The sequence below is a fragment of the Cervus canadensis genome, chromosome 30 (assembly GCF_019320065.1).
Source record: "Cervus canadensis isolate Bull #8, Minnesota chromosome 30, ASM1932006v1, whole genome shotgun sequence".
Lineage (NCBI taxonomy): Eukaryota > Metazoa > Chordata > Mammalia > Artiodactyla > Cervidae > Cervus > Cervus canadensis.
Window position 1 is genome coordinate 10,100,532 of NC_057415.1, and position 23,017 is coordinate 10,123,548.

At 45.1% G+C, this 23,017-nt stretch overlaps 1 protein-coding gene across 3 annotated transcripts in view; it reads right to left on the reverse strand.

Annotated features, from left to right (window-relative positions):
• Positions 1-23,017, reverse strand: part of FRMD3 (FERM domain containing 3) — a 329,394-nt gene that overhangs the window by 63,989 nt on the left and 242,388 nt on the right. For all 3 annotated transcript variants that reach the window (XM_043453217.1, XM_043453216.1, XM_043453218.1), the window contains exons 10-13: positions 20,609-20,697; positions 11,121-11,195; positions 10,732-10,800; positions 3,651-3,775 (exon numbers count right to left, since the gene is read on the reverse strand). In XM_043453217.1, the coding sequence (XP_043309152.1) occupies positions 3,651-3,775; positions 10,732-10,800; positions 11,121-11,195; positions 20,609-20,697 (358 nt within the window). The remainder of the gene's footprint in view (positions 1-3,650; positions 3,776-10,731; positions 10,801-11,120; positions 11,196-20,608; positions 20,698-23,017) is intronic.

Consider the following 23,017-nt stretch of genomic DNA (forward strand, 5'->3'; position numbering starts at 1 on the left):
GATATTTTTCTCAATCATATGCAAATGCAGGTTTAAGCCACCATCAAACCAATCACATTGCTACCCGCAAGGCAGTCCTTTATGGAAACTTTGGTGTCTCCACTGTGTTTCTGTTTTGCCGGCAAGAGGGTGTCAAACATTTTCTACTCTTATTAATTGTATCTATCAAGAAGATGAAAGCATGGTTTCCTGCTTGTTGAACTATGCCAACTTGTACCATCGCTTTGGTGGACAGCAATGCATTCCCCTTCTCTACCATAATCTTTTCTCCTTAATGAAAAATACACTCTACTAATAAAACATGCAAGCATTTTGCTACCTGCACTGTGGGGACCTTATTCCTGTGAAAATGTCATTTTCACCTAGAAAAATTCCCATTCTGAATTTTTTCTTCTTTGGAAATTTTCATAAACTCTAAGGGGCACTTTTCAAATGGTTGGCTCTATTCATCTCAAGCTTCCCACAGCACTAATCTACTGGGATCCTGTAACCAAGCAACTTTGGGGTGACACTGAAAACGTTTCTGTTGCTTAGTGATGCCTGGGAACTGATTTTGTTTTTTCTCTACTCAGACACAGCCAGCCTCAGAGCTGATCCTCCAGCTGTTGTTTGAGTGGCTGGGGTAACATGTTCTCACCCAGAACACCACTGAACTCATCTGGGCAACAGTGCTCTCCCCAGCTATCTTTGGGAATCTTGAAGTTCCAGGAAAAACAGACTGTCGGGACTTCCTTGGTGGTCCAGTGGTTAAGAATCCGCCTTGCAAAGCAGGGGATACCAGTTTGATCCCTGGTCCAGGAAAATCCCACATGCCACAGAGCAACTAAGCCCGTGGGCCGCAACTACTGAAGCCCTCATGGCTGTGCTCTGAGGAGCATGTCTTTGCTGCTTGACTTGGCTCTTGCTGAGACATAAAAAGTGCTAAAATATCACAATACAAGGATAAAACTAAATTCATCACATTGTATCTGCCCAAAAAGAGAGTCCATTCACAAAGGTGGAGGCACCTTTGTTGAAAGCTGTATTCTCTGCCTCTCTTCTCTTTATGTATCGGAGATACTTGAAACTATTAAATTATCTACTTATCCCTATGGAATATCTAAATTCCACTACCTGATACTCAAAGACAAGACATAGGAAGCAGGATATGACTCTAAAGTAGTAACTAAGATGTAAGGTATCAAGAACACAGCTATGTTCCCTGGGGGAATTATAACTTTGAATTTCACAGTACCTAAGACAATTTTGCTCTCTTCTCTAGACTGGGGAGTTCTTTCTATCTGCTGGGCATTGAACAATACTGTTGTTTCTACTTCTTTCCCTTTTGAGTTGATTCTATATCTTGGAAGTTACTATGATTTGCTTGGTTTCATAACCCACAAAGATGCTCCATAAGGCAAAAGTTCTTCTAGAAAAGAGAATTTTATTAGATATTTATAGAGCTATTTTGGACTTTTCGTGAGAGAGACCTATCAGTGTGATAGGTCTCTCTCACGAAAAGTCCAAAATAGCTCTATAAATATCTAATAAATGAAAACCCACTCCAGTACCCTTGCCTGGAAAATCCCACGGACAGAGGAGCAAATAGGCTACAGTTCATGGGATGGCAAAGAGTTGGACACGACTTCACTTTCACTTTCACTTTTCATACTGCATGTGTCTCTGGTCCACACAGTTGTACTGTTAATGACAAGGTTAGTATTTAGCAATGGAACTTCACTATAGAAAATGAAGGAAAATGGAAGTTTCTAATTAAATGTAATTAAGGGTCCAGGGGAAAGCTTACCCAGGCTCCCCCTTACATCTGGAGCATTCTGATGGCATCAATAGTCTGGCTTCAATACTCCCCATGGTAACTGCTCTTCCAACCTTTATTCCCATCTAGACTTCCATGTCTACAGACAATGCAAAATCACAATCCCAAGCTTGGGTTATCTTTTCTACCCTCCTCTTCTCCATTAGCCACATCCTCCTTCAATCTTAAGCTAATCCTGATGTCCAGGAAAAGTGATTTCCACTCCAGACAATCTTCCAGGCATATAGGAGGAAGCCCAGAGAAATCACTGGTGATCAGAAACAAAAGCTGCTTTTATTGTGCTTTTTGAAATATATAAAGACAGAGAAGGCACAGAAAAATGTAGACCAGCAACATGGATCCAAGGACCCTTGGGCTAAGAACATTAATTTAGCACAGAGCTTACAGAGTTAATTGTTGAGACAGAGCATAAAGGCCATTGTAACAAATGGTTCTTGTTATTATCATGCTATGTCCAAGAGGGGGATAAAGATGTCTCCGGAGGCCACCATCCTTTGTATTTTGTACATTTTCCTTCTACTCATGTAATTTGTGGCATCCAGTTTCCCAGTCCTGCTTCCAACCCTGAAAATTCCTTTCAGGGAAAGAGTTACTAAAATCCCTTACACTTCAGTATGAATCAGTTGCCATGACCTCCCCTAAGGATATTCGCATGCCAAGCCATGTTCTTATTATGGGCTGAAGAATTTCCCCTTAAGGAAGGGATTCTTGAATTAAAACTGCAGGTGAAGTTCATCTCTTGGGGACAGAATGACCCACCCTCTTGAAACTGCTCAGTATCCAGATTTTAAATGTCATCATAAAGTTAAGGAAAAGCCTGTTATGTTTGGGTTCATGGTTCTAATAATGTTATCTTGTATGAATTTTTAAAAATTTACTTTGAAATTAATGAGAGTGAAATTTGCCTCACCAGGTGTGTGCAGCAAGCAGTGTGGTAAGATTCTTCCCTGAAGTAAGTAAAGCCCTTAAAATTAAAAAAAAGAAACCTAGAAGCACATATATTATATCATTTACAAATATAACAACTTTGGGGCTGAAATGGGCCCTTTATATCTTAGCTTGTATTAAAACTGTCAGACAAGGCCCCGTGGAAAAGGGAATAATGGGATGTAAAAGCACTGAGGCAGAAAGGGGATGACTAGTGTAGAGATATTTATGAAGAATTTTTTATAACCACTAATATAATTGTGACTATAGCCAAGAACATGCTAATAGAACTTTCTGGAAGGATGGAGATGGTAGCCATTAGCCATATGTGGCTACTGAGGATTGGAAACCTAGCTAATATGGCTGAGGAGCTGAATTTTTTATTTTAATTAATCTTAAGTTAGTTTTAAATAGCTACATGTGCTCAGTCACATCTGACTTTGTGGTCCCATGGACTGTAACTCGCCAGGCTCCTCTGTCCATGGAACTTTCCAGGCAAGAATGCTGGAATGAGTTGCCATGTCCTACTCCAGAGGATCTTCCTGACCCAGGGATCAAACCTGTGTCTCTTGCATCTCCTGCATTGGCAGGCGGATTTTTTCACCCACCTGGGAAGCCCACACGTGGGTAAGGGCTACCATATTGGATATTGGTCTAACACCATTACTTCTTTAACATGTAATTTTAGGAATGCTTTGTACCAGTGAACTCTCTCTGGGAGAAACTGATAGAACTCTCAGGATAACACAGCCTTCCAGATGTGAACAGTTTACTTACTAAAAACACAGTTTATGACTCATTTTGACCTCCACCTCAACACATTACCCAAGGTGCCCAGGATTGATGCCTCCCTCATTCCTCCGGGGTAAGCCTGCAATTGCCGGCCTTTGGAAAGAAGCGTACTTACCCTCACCTGGCGGAAGTTCCTCTTCCTGCTCGCTGGGGGACGGCAGCAGGGGTTGCAGAGGCTCCATGTTAATGATGAGCTGCTTGTTCAAGGAGTGGGAGCTGCGGCTCTGAGAAATATTTGTTCTGAAAACAGATACAAGCCAGAGGGAACTGGTTTCCATCAGGAACACTGGCCCCTCCCTCTCAGTTGACTACCCAAGCTGGGCCCTGCCTGTAGACTCACACAGTGCGTCAGGCCAGTGGGAAAGATGACACGCAGCCCTTTTTATCCTTAAGGTCCTGACATGTCTTCTAATGTCCATGTGTGCTAATGCAACACATGAAAGAAAATATCTTTCCCCATATGTCCTCAGACTTGGACATGCTGTGCGACAAGACAAGGCATTGAAAAAAGACATGGGCAACAGAAATACACAAGAGAAGATATCACCGAACTAGATATATAGACAAGTGAATGGAGGGCATGGCTCAAAGTAATTTAACAACCACCAAAACCCACAAAAACAAAAACTCTGCCCAGAAGATGACACAGGCCATCTACAGCTGAGAGCTATTTTGGTGTTGCTGGATGTCCAGCATCTACTATCAATATTTAATATTCCCACACAAATTCACACCCTCCTCACCAAGCAGCCACAGAATGCAGCTCCACTTTCTCCTCTTGAAAGAAGAACATGTGTGTTAGTAGCTGCAACAGGGAGCAGATGGCAAGGAAACTGTGCAGGTTGTCTTATCAAAACTGTTGGAGGATAGCCAGGCAGCCCATTTACACTGTCTGCCCTCCAATAGGTGGGTGCCTCTGGTGGGTGTTTCAGCACCCTTCCCATGGTGCAAACTAAAACCAATCCATTCTTCAAAGATGTCAAATGTCTCCTTCTTGAAGCCCTCCTGGATTGCCTTCACCGCTAACTCCCTCTCCCCCTTTCTTCTCACTCTACTGTCCCTTCTTTCACAACTCACCACATTTGTTATATTTGTTGCCCTGTAATTATTGGTGTATTAATCAGCCCCACCTTGATAAGCACCTTAAGGCAGAGACTGACCTATCCATTCTCATGTGCCTTTTAGCATCTTGCCTTTAGCATCATGTGCCTTTTAGCATCTTGCCATCTTGTTAAGGGGTGTTCAGTTTGAAACTGAAGTAAACTTGGCATTAAGTTGGCCTTTCAGACTGGCATGGGTGTTCTCCAGGCCAGTTGATGGGATTGCCTTAATAGCCTGGGCATTTCTGTTAAGCATCAGGGCCAGACAGGGAAGAAGCTGGTAGCATCTAGAGTTAAAAGCTGCCACTAGTTGAAATGGAAATTTATAAGGACTTGCTTAACCATGGAGTTCTTGTCTTCATTATTTCATTCTACAATCCTTTATTTTGCAGCTGATATGTATGTATCATTCTGGGGAACCATGGTCCTCATCCTAAACTACTCACTCCCCAGAACCATGATTTTCAAACTTTTTGGACCAAGACTCACATTACAGAAATACATTTGATATCATCTCTCTGTACACACACCAGTCCAGGTGGTGCTAGTGGTGAAGAACCTGCCTGCCAATGCAGAAGACAAAACAGATGCAGGTTTGATCCCTGGGTTGGGAAGATTCCCTGGAGATGGGCATGGCAACCCACTCCAGTATTCTTGCCTGGAGAATCCCATGGACAGAGGAGCCTGGTGGGCTACAGTCCATAGGGTCGCAAAGAGTCAGACGCTACTGAAGCTACTTAACACACATGCATGCTCTACACACACACATGCACACACAGATACAGGAAGACATAGCTAAAGTGTTTCTTGTAACAGCAGTAATCTTGCTATGTGTGAGACTCTGTTTTACTTTCCATCCTACTTCATTTCGCTTAAAGCCCTGGTCTTGACCACTGTTTTCACTTCATGACTCTGTAGTGTGTTACAGCCACGACTCCTTCTGTGTGCTACACAAAAAAGCACACATCTCATGGGAGATGGCCAAGGGTCCAGGGGGACAGCAGAAAGGGGCACCCGACCCTGCTGTGAGTGAGGGGAGAGCCAGGAAAGAACCTCCCAGGGAAGGGAATGTCTGAGAAGTCCTGGCAGGTGCAGTAGTCTATAGGAAAAGGTGGGGAAGCAGGGATTCCTCACAGGGGAAGAAAGGAAGGGAGGAGTAAGAGGGAGACTAAAATCACCAGGAGCAAAGGCTTCTTTTATTGTAGAAGGGTTCTTTTTGTTCTTTTTTTTGAGATTTTCATGGGATTTTTATTGGCCCTGTGGCTTTCATGACTGCAATCTTAGTTCTGCAAAGCACGTGTCATATGTGTGGACTATCTAGTTTTCTGACCTCTGAAAAGCCCATTTTCCTTTCTTGCACAAACTAATTCTGAATCATCCATCTCTGAACATGCATGCCAGCTGAACTGACAAAGGTTCCCCTCCTCCAGAAATCACACTGTAGATCACAACCAGGAGGGACCCGCGGCAGAGGCTCTTCTGTCCCCCCTCCGGTGAGTGTCTGTGCTGTGGCCGCCCCTCCTCTGTCAGCAGCCTCTGCCAAAGTGCCAGACCTGCTTTGTAGCCTACTCATGAGCACTCTCCATAGAACAGTTTCTGAGTGAAGCTGCTGTAAGGACTCTGTTGAGAAGAAAAGTTTCCTTCAGGAACTGCAAGTGTGTTCTAAGAGTGGCTTCAAAAAATGATGGCATACAGGACATGGAAGCAACCTAGATGCCCATCAGCAGATGAATGGATAAGGAAGCTGTGGTACATATACACCATGGAATATTACTCAGCCGTTAAAAAGAATTCATTTGAATCAGTTCTAATGAGATAGATGAAACTGGAGCCCATTATACAGAGTGAAGTAAGCCAGAAAGATAAAGAACATTACAGCATACTAACACATATATATGGAATTTAGAAAGATGGTAACGACAACCCTATATGCAAAACAGAAAAAGAGACACAGAAGTACAGAACAGACTTTTGGACTCTGTGGGAGAAGGCGAGAGTGGGATGTTTCGAAAGAACAGCATGTATATTATCTATGGTGAAACAGATCACCAGCCCAGGTGGGATGCATGAGACAAGTGCTCGGGCCTGGTGCACTGGGAAGACCCAGAGGAATCGGGTGGAGAGGGAGGTGGGAGGGGGGATTGGGATGGGGAATACGTGTAAATCTATTGCTGATTCATATCAATGTATGACAAAACCCACTGAAATGTTGTGAAGTAATTAGCCTCCAATTAATAAAAAAAAAAATGATGGCATAATATTGAGCAACAAATACAAGGTTTGTGGAGTTAAGGCCACCACTCCTTGGAACAAAAGGAAGTGCTGGCCTGTGAGCAAAAGCTCCATTTGAAGAGACTTCAATGTGAACGTGTCTGTCAGATTCTAGCATCCCATTTTTGGATGAGCAGTGATAACAATAATATCACCACCTCATTTTTAGTGCACTTCATAATTTTAATGCCCATAAGAAAGTCTAGAAGTCAGGGAGGGATACATGAATCTCATTGTATAGATGAACAAGCTGATGATCTGAGACACTGACTTATGCAGGATATATACCACAGCAACAAAGCCAAGGTTAGACCCATTCATGACTCCTCGCTGGTTGCTCATTTCAGGTACAAGTGCTGTTTTTGGGAATCCCTTGGTGGAGGCTCTATGCCCAGGTGGTTTAAGGAGCCGAATCTGAACTTTGAGCTACAGCCCTCTACTTCACTGGGCCCTGGAATGGGCAGGTAAATTCTCACGAAGTAGCCAGCTGATAGAGTTTCAGTTGAGGATCTTGTCATCAGCAAAGATCAGTGAGCTAACGTGAGAGTGAGCATCTTTTCTTTTTGAAAAAAAGAAAAATCCCAAGACAGTGTTTTCAGCCTGCATCTGTTTCTCTATGTCACACACATATCAACAGAAGTAGAAGTCCAAGAACTGGCTATACTTTGAAAAGGAGAATCTCAAGGGAGAGGAAAGAAAACTAAGGGAAGTCTTATCATCACTGTTCTAGATGAGCAGAGCTTCTTGAGCACTGCCAGAGATAGAGCTCACTACTATACTCTCACTTTTGACAGCCACTGCAAAGATGTCAAAACAATTCGAAACTACGATAATTGTTCCAGAGAAACAACTTCCTGCCCTGCAGCCAGCTACTGGGAAGGAACAAGAAGTGGCTGCTAGAAGTGGCACATGCCACCCTGGCTCTGACCACAGCTGCTTCTTGGGAGGGCAAGGTCCCCATGGCAGCACCACGGACAGATCTCAGGTCCCAGAAGATTAGAGGTAAAGCTGTCATCCCACACTCCCAGCGCATACATTCATTCAACAAATGCCTACTGACCTCCGACTTTGACCAAGCGCTGTGTAAAGTGGTGGGTAAGATGGAGGTAACCTAGATAGGCACAAGGCTTGTCCTCCCAGAGCGTACTTTGTATCACTACTTTAAACAAGTTCTTCCTTGTGATGTCAGAGGTTTGAGAGATACTGCCAAAGAACTGAGGGCCAGAGAGGCCCCCTTTCACAAACATGTAAGAGGGGGTAGTGGAGGAGCGAGGAAGAGCATGAGAATCCGTGCTGAAAGGGCCTATAGAGCCTTGGTTGCAGTGATATTCTGGGAGACTTTAGGAGATTCCAAAAAAAAAAAAAACAAACTATAAATTGAATTGATGGATGCCTCATTTCTCATCTGCTCTGGTGGCTCAGTCCACTCCAGGAAAAGCTTTTCACTAGGGTGAATCTGCTCCCTCCACCACCTCTACCACCAGTAATCTAGAGTCTGGCTATTCAAAAGTGCAAACCATGAACTAGCCACATGGCCATCGTCTGGGAGCACATTAGAAATGCCAGATTCACGAATTAGAATCTGATTTTAACAGGAATGCTAGATGATCCCTGTGCAAGTTATGGTTTAAGAAGCCTTGATCTAGGAAGGCTTCATTCTCACAAATGATGCAAACGTAAATTTAAAAGGGAAATGTTTTAAAATATTCTTTCCTTTTTTTTTCCATTTATTTTTATTCATTGGAGGCTAATTACTTTACAATATTGGAGTGGTTTTTGCCATACATTGACATGAATCAGCCATGGATTTACATGTATTCCCCATCCCGATCCCCCCTCCCACCTCCCTCTCCACCCAATCCCTCTGGGTCTTCCCAGTGCACCAGCCCCGAGCACTTGTCTCATGCATCCAACCTCTTTCCTGATCTCATTCATCATCTGTAGACAGTAACTATGGGCTTTTGGTAAACCTTGCATATTTGGAATAGGTCTTTCTGAAAGTATACTGTTAAAAAACATTTTCCTACTTTGTGTTTGTGCCTTCAAGGGGGTTCCCCAGAATTGAGTATTTCTTTTAAGATCAAACACTCATGCTTCCAAGCTGGAAGAATAAAACCCAAGCTGAGCCATTGGGGTAGGTTTGCTCCCCCAGCTTCTAGGACAATGCAGGGGCTTTCCAGGCAGCAGATGCTATAGAGAAAAGAACGCAGGACCCAGAGGCGCAACACTGGAGTTCTAGGCTTCCTCGTGCCACCAAAATATTTATGATCTCAGATGAATCATTTAACTTCTCCAAGGCTCAAGTTCCCTTATCTGTAAAATAGAAACACTGAACCAGGTGATCCCTGAGGTCTTTCTAAACCAAAGAATCTGGAAACATTCCAATGATATGTCTTACTATTTCTTCTTCTTTTGTTTCTGCTTCACTGAGTAACCACAATTGGAGGCAGAGGAGGAGCTATAAAAAGGCTATTCCCCACCCCCACCCCCAAAAAAAAGGCTATTTTTAAAAAAAATGACCATTGTCATGGACAGGTAAACTCTGAGACTTTCACAGGCATTGCTCCAAGGGGTCCCAGCCAGGGCACCCCTGATTCCCTCGCTCTACAGTTTTCTCCTGCTTCTTAAAGCAGGAGAGGCTGCTTTGCAGACTTGCATGTGACAGCTTCCCATTTGTTGTTCATTCACTAAGTTGTGTCTGACTCTTTGCAACCCCATGGACTGCAGCACTCCAGGCTTCCGGATCTCACAAAATGTGGTCCCCTGCAGTGGCAAACCACTTCAATATTCTTGCCTTGAGAACTCCATGAACAGTATGAAAAGCTTCCCACTGATCACCCCAAACCAGGAATGAACTATTCTCTCTACACATCTGCACAAGATTTCATGCTGACTTCAGTTCTGTTCCCCTGTGTGGGGGCCTACGCTGGCTGGCTTAGCTACACTTCTGAGAGACCGTGGCCTCCTCCTGCCTGACCACCCCAAGGACCAGGTGAGAGGTACCCAGCTCACTGGGTCACCCTGGAGAGAGAGGAGGCTGGGCAAAAAATCTGAGCATAAGGGAGAATCCAAGTTCAAAGGTGGGGAAGGAAGGACTGGTGCCCACCAGTGTGTGAGAACTTCCTAAAGAATATATCTTATGATGATCTTGCCTTCAAAAGGAGGAAAATCAGGATGAGAATGTCCAGCTTTAGATACGGAGCATGCTTGAAGTTTAGGATGCACAATGATCTGTGTAAACTGTGGTGATAAGAGGTCCAGCATGGTTAAGAGAATATTTATTATTCCTCAGAATTACATATATTGCCATGTTAACAGAGAAGCACACCGTTGTCCCGATAATGACTAAGCTCCTCATTCCTCTGAGTGGCTTTGGGGAATTAAAGGTCTGATGAGTGATGGGCACCCTACCCCCTCATGTGAGATAGTCTAGGAGGAGTTGGGCCAGTGGGAACTGGCCACAGTGATGAACAGAGGCAAGGGCAGAGAGCATCTCTAAGAGGACAGGATGATAGACTCAAGTCAGGAGACAGCCCAGCTCAGCCACACCTCACATGCTTCCTGCTTGTTCACATGACACTCCAGGCCAAATCAGGGCAATGACTCCCTGCAGAGCCGGCAACTCAGAATGGAGCCCGGCCAGACCTGTCTGCGTGAGACCCGGGGGATGATGGGAGTACCTGGAACGGGGGCTGAAAACGACACAGGGCCGGGCAGCTAGAGCCCTCGCTCCCTTCATTGTCCTAGTGGATTTGGCGAAGTCTGCCTTGAAACCCTCCTGTCCACCCAGAAACCTCCCAGAGTCGTGGGGACCACCCCACTCACCTGTGCACCTCTGGGGGTTCTCTCTGGATTTTGGAGCTGGCTTCCACCACCTCTTTGGCAACTTTACCGCTGCAAAAAAGACAGAAACACAGTATTTGTGCACAGATGTTCAGAGTGGAAGGGGAGAGGTGTGTGCACTTTTTTTCTTTTTTTTTAAACTTCACAGCGGTCTGACCCAACTCTAAGAATCCATGCCTTCTACTCCTCCATGAGGGGATATTACTACAGAGTTTGAGAGATCCTGTAGGCATAAGAGATGAGTGGAAAGGGAGCCCCCAAACTGGGGTATGGGCCAAAGTGCACTGATTTAAAGTATCAATACCATATTCCAACATCAAAGGCTGTGCTCAACCCAGCCCCATCATCGAAGTGGAACCATGGGTACCCACCTATATCGAAATCTACTTCCTTTAAAAAATATCTTGCTGCTTGACACCGTCTTGATCTGACTGGATTTTGCATACCTGTAAGAAAAAGCAGAGCAGAGGTGGTATGCTGCTGAAAAGTCCAAGCAGAACATGCTGTAATGTGTGGTAATCAGATATTTCTGACTGCCAAGAAAGAGATACATTGTACTGTTATCTCTCTCACACACTCACACACACACACACACACCTGAAAGAAATGTTTCTTTCACGATGTATGTTGCAATCTGGCCTTTTCTATGTGATCTCTTTTCATTATTGTATATGCTGTTGGTGACCCACACATTTGGTATCATAATCTATTACCGGGTCATGATCTGCAAAAAGGACCAGGCAATATTGATGATCAGCAGGGATTCTTTCCCAGTTTCTGTTGCAGTGACAGGAAGAGGGTGGGCTCAGGCAGAGGGCATCATTACAGTTTTTTGCTGGGCAGACTTTCTTGCCTGGAACTATGCCAGCACTGCAGCAGAAAACAGTTCCCTGGTGACACAGGTCCCTCCCCATGTCACAGAGAACTCACCTACTGTGTATTTTCTGGGACATGGCACAAGGGGCCTGTGTCACCATGGAAGTGATCCCTGGTTTCTGAGTATTAAGATGGCTTAAGTCACCATGACCCAGTGCCCTTTAAAAGAAACCTCACCGGTCGATGACTAAGATACACGAGGATACACAGAAGCCCAGCCAAGCCCTGATTCAGCACCTCTGAGCCCTTCCCGTAAATACGAACAAAACACCACCATTCTGAAAGAACAATTCAGAACATGGGCTGTCCAGAGGCCACACACGGGGCATTTGATTCCTATGATACCTCAGGACACCTCAACGTCAGTCACCTTGAGCCTGATGCAGTTAAACCCAACAAATTAGAAAGAATGGGTCTACCAGAGTTCAGGATCATTTTTAACTATTGATCAGTACAAAATCTTAATAAAAAACAAACAGAACACTATGCTGTATGGAATTCTGAGTAGAGACAATCACACAACGAGGGCTGCGTCTGGAAGCTTCGGTGTGGGCAGTGAGCCCCGCCCGAGTCCATGAAGCCTGGGTTCCAACACTTAGCAGTATTAACTGCAGCACAGAGCTCAAAGAAGACACCGACTTTGCATTCATGGAATGTAAGGCCCAGAGGGAAATGGGTATTCATCTGGGAACCCCACAAAGAAGAGAACAGAGGTAAATTACAAGCAGTGGTGCTATGAAGGAAAAGATGCAATGAGAGTATGGGGGTGGTGTTGATCTGATCTGGGAGCCGCAGAAGGTGGCCTGAGGAAGAGACCTCTGAGCTGAGCTGCAGGGGAGGGAAGGTGTTAACAGGGCCAGTGGTGGCTATGTTCCAGGCAGAAGGCCCAGCAGGTAAAAGCCCAGACCCTGAGCACTGGGGGGACTGATGATCTGATGTGCATTTCCCTGTGCTGTTATTACGACTATTTTACACAGTCTCACTCACACATTCTCTCCACTAATTTACTAGGACCTGACCCTGAGCTGTCCTTGTTAAAGATTCGGTCTTTGTCCTCAGGACCATGGAAAGTCACAGAAAATACTGTCTTGCAAACCATCTGAACCCACAGAGAGGAGTACTGGCTACAGAGGATGAATCCGGGGAGCAAGATGGGCAGGAGAGGGGGTCAAGCCCAGGGAGAGGGATTCCTGTCAAGGCAGGGCCCAGAGAAGACAGCACGGGAGCCCCAAGGATAAGCAGAGCACATGAAATCCACACCACAGAGGGGTCTAGATGCCTAGGACAGGCTGCTGGCTAAAGCCAGGCTACAGACCACATGCACTCAAAAGGAGAAATGGCTCAGCAAACCTCGCGGAGGCAACATCGTTGTGCCTCCTCCCCTGAGGATGTGCCTGGCCTGGGTCTCTTTGCTACCCCATCTCCAATCTTAGCCCCAGAGATGCACAGGCCTGGACACATTTCCCATCACCGGCTGCCTCTCCCCATCTCAGCAGAGTTGTTGCTCCCAAGTATTCAGAGGTGGGAGGTGGAGAAACTTTTTTAAAGCAGTTTCTGCTTTTTTACTGTTTTGTTGTTATTATTCTAGGTTCCTAAGGATGCTCAGGGCAAGGTCGTCTGCTAAAAAAGCTTATTAGGAGTCCTAATTGCAGTTTTTGAAATTCAGACTCAACTCTGTACCCATTTTATGGAGGTGTGGCTAGCACAGCAATTCCATAGACCGGGGCTCATCTAGGGAGCAGTGGGCGGCTCTCTCGCCGGTCCACCCTCAGCTCCTGCCCTTCCAAGTCCCATGCAGAGGCCACATTGCCTCAGAACAGCCTCTTGGTGGGAGGCCTCACAGCGCTCCACTGCATCTACACAAACCTGCCAAGTATGTCAAGGAAAACTGGCTAGAAGGCACATTTCACAGAGAAAGACAGCGAATAGCTGTCTGGTCAGGATGAGAGGAGTGAAAAAAGCGTTGGCTTCTTTCTTACAGCAAAGTGCCCTCGATGATTATTTGTGTGGTTTCACTGGCTCAGACACACTCTATCAAGAGCATTTCCACCAATCCCCTGCCCTCCCAAATATCCAGGGAGATGCCTGATAATGTCTGGGCTGAGATCTTTTGTGGAGTTTTAACAAGGGAATTTATTCTGAGAGCGTGAACCCCCCAAAACCCCAGGGAATTGGGAAACAGACAGTGGGATGGAAGGAAATGAATGAAGGCAAGAGCAAGGTGGCTGGGTCACAGGACACGCATGCAGTTGTGCCCACCCTTGGCTGTGTATCAGTAGATGCTGGGGCAGGGTTAGGAGTACCAGCTCCCAGGACCCATCACTGGAGAGGCTCATTCAGTCCCTCTAGATAGGGACCCGGGAGTCTGTATTTTTATCAAACACCCCCACGTCATTCCAAGGCCGCCTACGTGCATCGGAGAACCTCGGAGTCCCCACATTCTCCTTGAATGACTCCCGGGTGGCATTTTACCCCAAAACACAGGGGCTCAGGATTCTTTCCTGCTTTTGGTCCTGTGACCTTTGTCAAGTCATGGAGCCTCTCTGAGCCTTAGTTTCTTTACAAATTTTTTAAAGAATGATGATATTAGAATACTTATTTCATAGTGTTCTGAGGAGGGTTAAATAAGATGTACTAAGTCACTTCAGTCATGTCAGACTCTTTGCAACCCCATGGACTGTAGCCCGCCAGGCCCCTCTCTGTCCAAGGGATTTTCCCAGGCAAGAATAGTGGAGTGGGTTGCCATATCCTACCCCAGGGGATCTTCCCGATCCAGGGACTGACCCTACATCTCTTTCGTCTACTGTACTGGCAGGCGGGCTCTTTACCACTAGTGCTACCTGGGAAGCCTTAAATGAGACAAAATGACCTGAAAACACCTATAGTACTCCTTGCTCATTATATGATACCCTCCCTCCCTCTCTTCCTTCCCCTTCCCCTGATATCACTCTCCAAATTGCCTTCTCACTGTTGAACTACCAAAGCCAATTCTCTAAGCTGTGGCCATACCCGGGAACCACGTCAAACACTCTGAAGGCAAATTAAAGAGCTTCAGGCTCCAGCTCTAGCTGACCCGTTCCAGCTCTCTGTTCCCAGGCTCTCCCATCCACGAGCCCAGAGCAAGCCTTCCTCCCAGTGTAGGCAACACAGGCACAGCCCAGTAGCAAAGCAGTTCTCTCTCCTCTAGCCTCCTTTCTGGTCTTCCCTCTCCCCACTTCCATCTCCAGCTACTCATCAAAACCTCACCACAGAAGCACTGGCTACTCTCAAATCTCTGATCTCACAGGGAAATCCAGTCCCCAGCACCTGACTGGGCGACGCCTGTATATTCACATGGTGGCCTCATTATTCCTCTCTTTTCTATTGTCACAACTCTCCCCCCACCACCCCCAGAACTTTCAGGGCAGAGTCACTCTACCTAGAGACCCCTCCCCATGGCGTTATGGAGGTCTGTCCAGTCCTGATACTGAAAGTCTGTTTTAAATGGGATACTATTTGTGAGATGTGCATACATACTCAAGAGTGCCTGGAACAGACAGAGCATCCTCTGAGTATCAGTGTCATCTGATGTACACACATCAGTGTACATCTGATGTACACAGCTCTGTAGGAATATGCCCCCACTCACCCCTACTTCCAGCTTCTCCTCTGGTACCTGTTACTATAGGAGCTGAGGATGGGGGTCAGGTTAGGTGCTGGAGAGACACTGGCTGGTGCTTTAAAGGCCACCTCTAGAACTAACAATACAATTTCCCTTTTCCCTATGGTTTATAGCTTCTGTAGTAATCAGTGTAATAACAATATATGTTATTACTGAGCCCTACTAGGCGCCATTCACCATCCAAAGCACATTGCATTCTCAGTTGCTCAGTCACGTCCAACTCTTTGCAACCCTATGGACTGAAGCCTGTCAGGCTCTTCTGTCCATGGGATTCTCTGGCAAGAATACTGGAGTGGGTTGCTATTTCCTCCTCCAGGGGATCTTCCCAACCCAGAGATAAATCCCCCATCTCCTGCATTGCAGGTGGATTCTTTACCACTGAGCCACCAGGAATGTGCTTAAATGCACTAAATTATTATTTTAAAAGCACTTTAAATACACTAATTTACTTCATCCTCACAGCTCTCTCATAGGAAGAAGCAATCCACATTCTTACATGAAGAAACTGAGGTACAGAAAGGTAAATGCACTTAACAACGGTCACATCATAGAAGCTGGAGGAACCAGGCTGCAAACCCAGGCTTTTCTGTATTTTTAAGTAATGTCTTGCCATGCAGGTCCTCATACTTCAGAATGCATCAGGATCACTGGGTGGGCCTTTGAAAATACAAGGTTCTGATTCAGTAAGTCCGAGTTGGAGCCAGGCCTTTATAAGAAGTTCTCCGGAAATGCTGATTCTGGTCCAGGGACCCAAACTTTGAGAATCACAGGATCAGAGCATGCAACCCTGGGCTACAGGCTTACCCTGCCTGGAAAAGGTATATTACTACTAACATCAAGATCCTTCATCCCAGATTCTGAATTTTTAAAATAAAAGCTTTATTGAAATATAATTCACATAATGTTCATCCTTTTATATTGTACACTTCAGTGGTTTTTAGTATAATTTACAAAGTTAGAGATTCATAAGAAAGTATTTTCATTACCCTCAAAAGAACCTCCCAATACCTATTAGAAGTCCCCTCCTTCTTTCACTCCTTAGCATCATGTTTTCAAGTTTCATCCCTGTTGTAGCAGGAATCAGTAGGTACTTCCTCCCTTTTATGGTTCAATAATATTCCATTGTATGGATATACCACTTTCCTTTATCCTTTCATCAGTTGATGGGCATCTGTTTTAACTATGATGAAGAATGCTGCTATGAACACTCATGTACACATTTTGGTGAGGACTCAGATTTCAAATTAATTGGGTCTCAGGTAGGGTCCATGCTGTTATTGTTTAAAAGTTCCCCCAGGTGACTCTAACGTGCAGTCCGGCTGAGGATCTCTGGTTTCGAACTTCATGACTCAAGTGTGGGCCATACGCCTGCAGCTCAGCATCACCAGGGAGCTTATTAGAAGTCTGGACTCCTGGGCCCCACCCAGACCTACTGAACCAGAATCCACATTCTAACAGGATCTCTGGGTAACTCTCCTGCTCACTGAAGTGTGAAAGGTGTCAGTTTAGGGAGATACTCTGGGTCCTTGACGACCAAGTGTCATACTGTTCCTTTGACAAAATGCACACTAACCCAGACAAGAAATTTATTAGGGACTATCTTTATGTCCTGCACACAGTTCTATACAAAGCTGGGGACAGAGAGTGTCATTTGAGCTTCCACTGTGTCCCCAGTGCCCAGCACTGTCTCATCCTAAAGCAGGTGTGAGATAGATTCATCAGAACCACCACCAGGGTGCCACTGAACTCTTCAGGGAATCTAGTGCGTTTTCAGGGAATCAGTGTCCAGAAATGGCACATTCCAGCGCTCTGGGGGAGGCAGCACCCAAAACACACGGCAGGGAGGAAGCTCTCAGATGGTGATGGTCTAAGTCTGTGTTGGGGATCCCCGGGGCGGGGGGAGCAGGAGGGAGAGTCAGAGTTTCTGTTTCTGGGCTCTGTTCCCAGGCAGCAGATCTCAGAGCCAGGGCTCTCAAACCTGGTCGGTGGCCCTGGGCCAGCTGACAACTAGCAGTACATTCATGTGTTAAAAGCATACTGGGGAATTCTTGGCCATGGGGCCTCCCTATTCTCATGACAGGTGAAGGGTAAAGGGGGAAACAAACCACTCCCAAGCCAGGAAACAAGATCAGGGCTTTGTGACATGGATAAATCCAGAGTCTGCCACAGAAAGTGAAGACAGAAGGAGAAAAACAAACATCGTATATTAACGCATATGTATGAAATCCAGAAAAGTAGAACTGATGAGCCTATTTGCAGGGCAGGAATAGAGATGCAGGCATAGAGAAAAGACTTGTGGCCACAGCAGGGGAAGGAGAGGGTGGGGCAAACTGAGAGAATAGCATTAACATAATACACGACCATGTGTAAAATAGATAACGAGTGGGAAGCTGCTGCATGCATAGCGAAGGAAGCTCAGCTTGGTGCTCTGTAATGATCTAGAGGGGTGGGACGGGGGGGGGGGTGACTCAAGAGGGGGTGACTCAAGAGGTGGGTGTGTGTGTGTGTGTGTGTATATATATACACACATATAGCTGATTCATGTTGTGCAGCAGAAACTAACTACATTGCAAAGAAATTATACTCCAATTAAAAAAAAAAAAAGATCAGTGCCTTGCTCTGCTGGCCCAGACCATGAAGGCTAAAACCATGATCAGCTGGAAGCAGGGCCAGGAAAGGAAGCGGGCAGTGGAGGAAGTTCAGAGCTTCAGAGAGTCAGAGCCCTTCAGAAGCAAAGGGAGTGGGCTCTGCAGCCAACCGGCACTCAGAAGACATTCCCATTCATGGAGCAGGGAGTCATCCCAGTCACAGCAGCAGTTACCACTTATTGATGGTCAGTGTGCCTGGCAGGACTAGACGCTGCAGGGCAGGGATTACCAACTGAATTTTACAGATGAAAAATAAAGATAAGGCTCAAAGTGTTCATTGTTTTGTTTCAGGTCACACGAGACTAGTAAGCAACAGAATCGAGATTCAAACCCAAGTCTGTTGGCCTCCAAAGCCCACTATGCTTAACACGAGGCCACAGTGATACAAGCAAATCATACCTGAGTCCCAGCTCCCTCCCTTCAACAGATGAGCCAGATGTGGCCAGCCATTGGTTCAAGGTCACACTGCTGGGTCAGGATAAGCTAATCTTTCCTCTTTCTTAAGGAACAGGGATAATTGTGGGATAATGGTGGAACACAATGTTTGGGCAAATCTCAGGTCAGGATAAATATTAGGGATTAGAAGTCCTAATGGGAGAGATGGGGTAGCCTGGCCCAACCAGAGCAGAGGTGTTGACGCAAGGACTCAGTCAACTCTGTATGGTGCCACCTGTTCTCACAGTTACACTCCTCGGGTCTTCTGAAGCTTCTACAGATGACTGGAAGTGATTTCTTTGATATGCCTGCTTGGCCCATTCAGTGACAGAATTGTCAGACTACTTTGTTAGCTGCCAGATAATGAGCCTACTCCAAATGCCCCAAATGGATGCCTTTGATTGTGGGTTTTTCCCCCTTCCCTCCCCTCTTTTCAATTCAGTTTTTACATTTATTTTACTCCATATACCAACTGACTCTCTCACTCATGATAAAACAATACATGTGCAAAAACTATTCAATGTCCTGAATAATTGGATTGTGGTGGTGGTTGCATAAATTGGTGAATTATACTAAAACCAGTGAACTTACACATTAAAGCAGTTGATCTTATAGTATGTGAGTATTATCTCAATTTTTTTAAATGATTAAAAACAAAAATGTGTAGGCTCCAACTAAGACTAAGAGCACCCCAGACTGTCTGCCTCTCCTTCTCTCTGCTGTCATGTGAATGGAGTGGTCTAGACATGCTGAGTTTTCAGAGGTCATCAGCTATTCTTTATTTACCAGTCTTCAAACACTGTAGGAGACTCACAGATGCCTTGATGTCTTACTGATATGCATCATCATTCCTAGAAGCACAGCATTTTGTGAATCATCTCATCCAAGCATGTTCAAATTATGCTCCTGACAGCATCTGCCCAGGACTTGGGAGTTCTCATTCCAAACCTGGGAAAGTCATGGGCAAACTCAGACAACTGGTCACCCAACCTCCTGTGGAGTAGTGAGCAATGAGTCAAGGGTCTCTAGTCCCCAGTCCCAACTTTGGTCCCCACCAACAGCACAGCTTCTCTATTTTTATCTTTTTTTACATAGGCTTTGTCTACACTTTCTGTGTAAGAAGGAGAGTTCTGTGGCTTAAAAGGGGTTTGAAAAACACTGTTTCAGCCTTCATTCTCTGGAAGGCCCTTGTAAGCCAAAACCCAGGATGATCAGAGAGTCAGCAGTTTCAGGTGAGTCTAATAGGTAAGACTATTTCAGTGTAGGGGGGCAGGGTGGCAGAGTGAGACAAAATCCACCTGGATGAATTCCAGGGGTGAGTGGTGCTGACACCCCAGGCAGTGCTCGCTAGGCTCCTGACTGCATCCATCACCACTGCTCTTCCAATCAGTAACAATCTCAAAGAGGAGAAGCTAGAACTTATGGAAAAATCCTAAATTTGAACCTTTTTGAAACCTGAGAGTTTCATGGATGGTTTCTGAAGTTCTGTGCAGCACTGACTTTCTATGATCCTAGAAGACCCTGATGGCATTCTACCTACAAATGTTTGGCTCTCCTCTCTAAACACTGAAGCCTTCTTACCAGGAATATATGTGTGACTCTCTGTCTAAGGTTTCTTATTCTGTTGTTGAGAGCACGTACAACCCAAGCTCAGCGTAAGTCAGAAGTGCTAGAGAGTATTAATTCTGCCCTCGTAAGTGTCCCTAAACTAAAATGAATGGTGAATTGGTAGATGAACAGACCAACCTCTTTGCCAGTCAGTGGGAGAACTTTGAGGCACATTCTGCAGTCTGCTGGAGCAGACACAGCTGAGTCCAGCGGCTCACAGTAGTGACTACTCAATATCATGCCCTATATTTCTTGCTTCCCCTCTCCTTCCTCTACTCCCCTATTGGTACATTCAGTAACCACACCTGATTTGCACTAAGCTCTTCCCAAGGTCTGCTTCTAAGGGGGGAACCAACCAAAAACAGATCCTGTGACATTTGAATGGAAACAACAATGCCCCTCCCCCCAAAAAGCCCACAGCAATTAGGAAACACCCAGTATAAAGTTCAAGACATGGTCAGGCCAACAGTGGTTGGGAGTCACTCTGAATAATGCAGCAAATTTATAACTCACTTAAATATAATAAAAAAGAACTATATTAAAAGAAATGAATATGTAGCTATTTGTGAAACATAAAGGACTCCAGAAGTGCTTTTTCAAACCTATGATTAAATGAATAAAAGTGACTTACTTATAAAAGGCCTGGTTCTCCACCCCACACTTCCAAAGATGCTTGCAGGCAGCTGGTGTTGAAGTATGAAATGCCAACACAGCTTTTTTCTAATAAAATATAACAAAACAATTAAGGGCATGTTAAACACAGTTTTTCATATTTTTCTTTTAAGAGTTTACTTATTTGTATCCCACCACCTACCAAACAGAATTGAAGTAACTTATGCATTACTATGCACTTCAGTTCAGTTCAGTTCAGTCGCTCAGTCGTGTCTGACTCTTTGCGACCCCATGAATTGCAGCACGCCAGGCCTCCCTGTCCATCACCAACTCCTGGAGTTTACTCAAACTCATATCCATCGAGTCGGAGACGCCATCCAACCATCTCATCCTCTGTCGTCCCCTCCTCCTCCTGCCCCCAATTCCTCCCAGCATCAGGGTCTTTTCCAATGAGTCAACTCTTCACATGAGGTGGCCAAAGTATTGCAGTTTCAGCTTCAGCATCAGTCCTTCCAATGAACACCCAGGACTGATCTCCTTTAGGATGGACTGGTTGGATCTCCTTGCAGTCCAAGGGACTCTCAAGAGTCTCCTCCAATACCACAGTTCAAAAGCATCAATTTTTCCGAGCTCAGCTTTCTTCACAGTCCAACTCTCACATCCATACATGACCACTGGAAAAACCATAGCTTTGACCAGACGGACCTTTGTTGGCAAAGTAATGTCTCTGCTTTTTAATATGCTGTCTAGGTTGGTCATAACTTTCCTTCCAAGGAGTAAGCGTCCTTTAATTTCATGGCTGCAATCACCATCTGCAGTGATTTGGGAGCCCAAAAAAAATAAATCTGACACTGTTTCCACTGTCTCCCCATCTATTTCCCATGAGGTGATGGGACCAGATGCCATGATCTTAGTTTTCTGAATGTTAAGCTTTAAGCCAACTTTTTCACTCTCCTCTTTCACTTTCATCAAGAGGCTTTTTAGTTCCTCTTCACTCTCTGCCATAAGGGTGGTGTCATCTGCATATCTGAGGTTATCGATATTTCTCCCAGCAATCTTGATTCCAGCTGGTGCTTCTTCCAGACCAGCATTTCTCATGATGTACTCTGCATATAAGTTAAGTAAGCAGGGTGACAATATACAGCCTTGACGTACTTCTTTTCCTATTTGGACCCAGTCTGTTGTTCCATGTCCAGTTCTAACTGTTGCTTCCTGACCTGCATACAGGTTTCTCAAGAGACAGGTCAGGTGGTCTGGTATTTCCATCTCTTTAAGAATTTTCCACAGTTTATTGGTTTTTTTGTTTATTTGTTTGTATGTTTTCCATTTATTTTGATTAGTTGGAGGCTAATTACTTTACAATATTGTAGTGGTTTTTGTCATACATTGACATGAATCAGCCATGGATTTACATGTATTCCCCATCCCGATCCCCTTCCCACCTCCCTCTCCAGCCGATTCCTCTGGGTCTTCCCAGTGCACCAGGCCCGAGCACTTGTCTCATGCATCCAACCTGGGCTGGTGATCTGTTTCACCCTAGATAATATACATGCTTCGATGCTGTTCTCTCGAAACATCCCACCCTCGCCTTCTCCCACAGAGTCCAAAAGTCTGTTCTGTACATCTGTGTCTCTTTTTCTGTTTTGCATATAGGTTATCATTACCATCTTTCTAAATTCCATATATATGTGTTAGTATACTGTAATGGTGTTTATCTTTCTGGCTTACTTCACTCTGTATAATGGGCTCCAGTTTCATCCATCTCATTAGAACTGATTCAAATGAATTCTTTTTAATGGCTGAGTAATATTCCATGGTGTATATGTACCACAGCTTCCTTATCCATTCGTCTGCTGATGGGCATCTAGGTTGCTTCCATGTCCTGGCTACTATATACAGTGCTGCGATGAACATTGGGGTGCACGTGTCTCTTTCAGATCTGGTTTCCTCGGTGTGTATGCCCAGTGATCCACACAGTCGAAGGCTTTGGCATAGTCAATAAAGCAGAAACAGATGTTTTTCTGGAACTCTCTTGCTTTTTCGATGATCCAGCGGATATTGGCAATTTGATCTCTGGTTCCTCTGCCTTTTCTAAAACCAGCTTGAACATCTGGAAGTTCTCGGTTCACATATTGCTAAAGCCTGGCTTGGAGAATTTTGAGCATTACTTTACTAGCGTGTGAGATGAGTGCAATTGTGCGGTAGTTTGAGCATTCTTTGGGATTGCCTTTCTTAGGGATTGGAATGAAAACGACTTTTTCCAGTCCTGTGGCCACTGCTGAGTTTTCCAAATTTGCTGGCATATTGAGTGCAGCACTTTCACAGCATCATCTTTCAGGATTTGAAGTAGCTCAACTGGAATTCCATCACCTCCACTAGCTTTGTTCATAGTGATGCTTTCTAAGGCCCACTTGACTTCACATTCCAG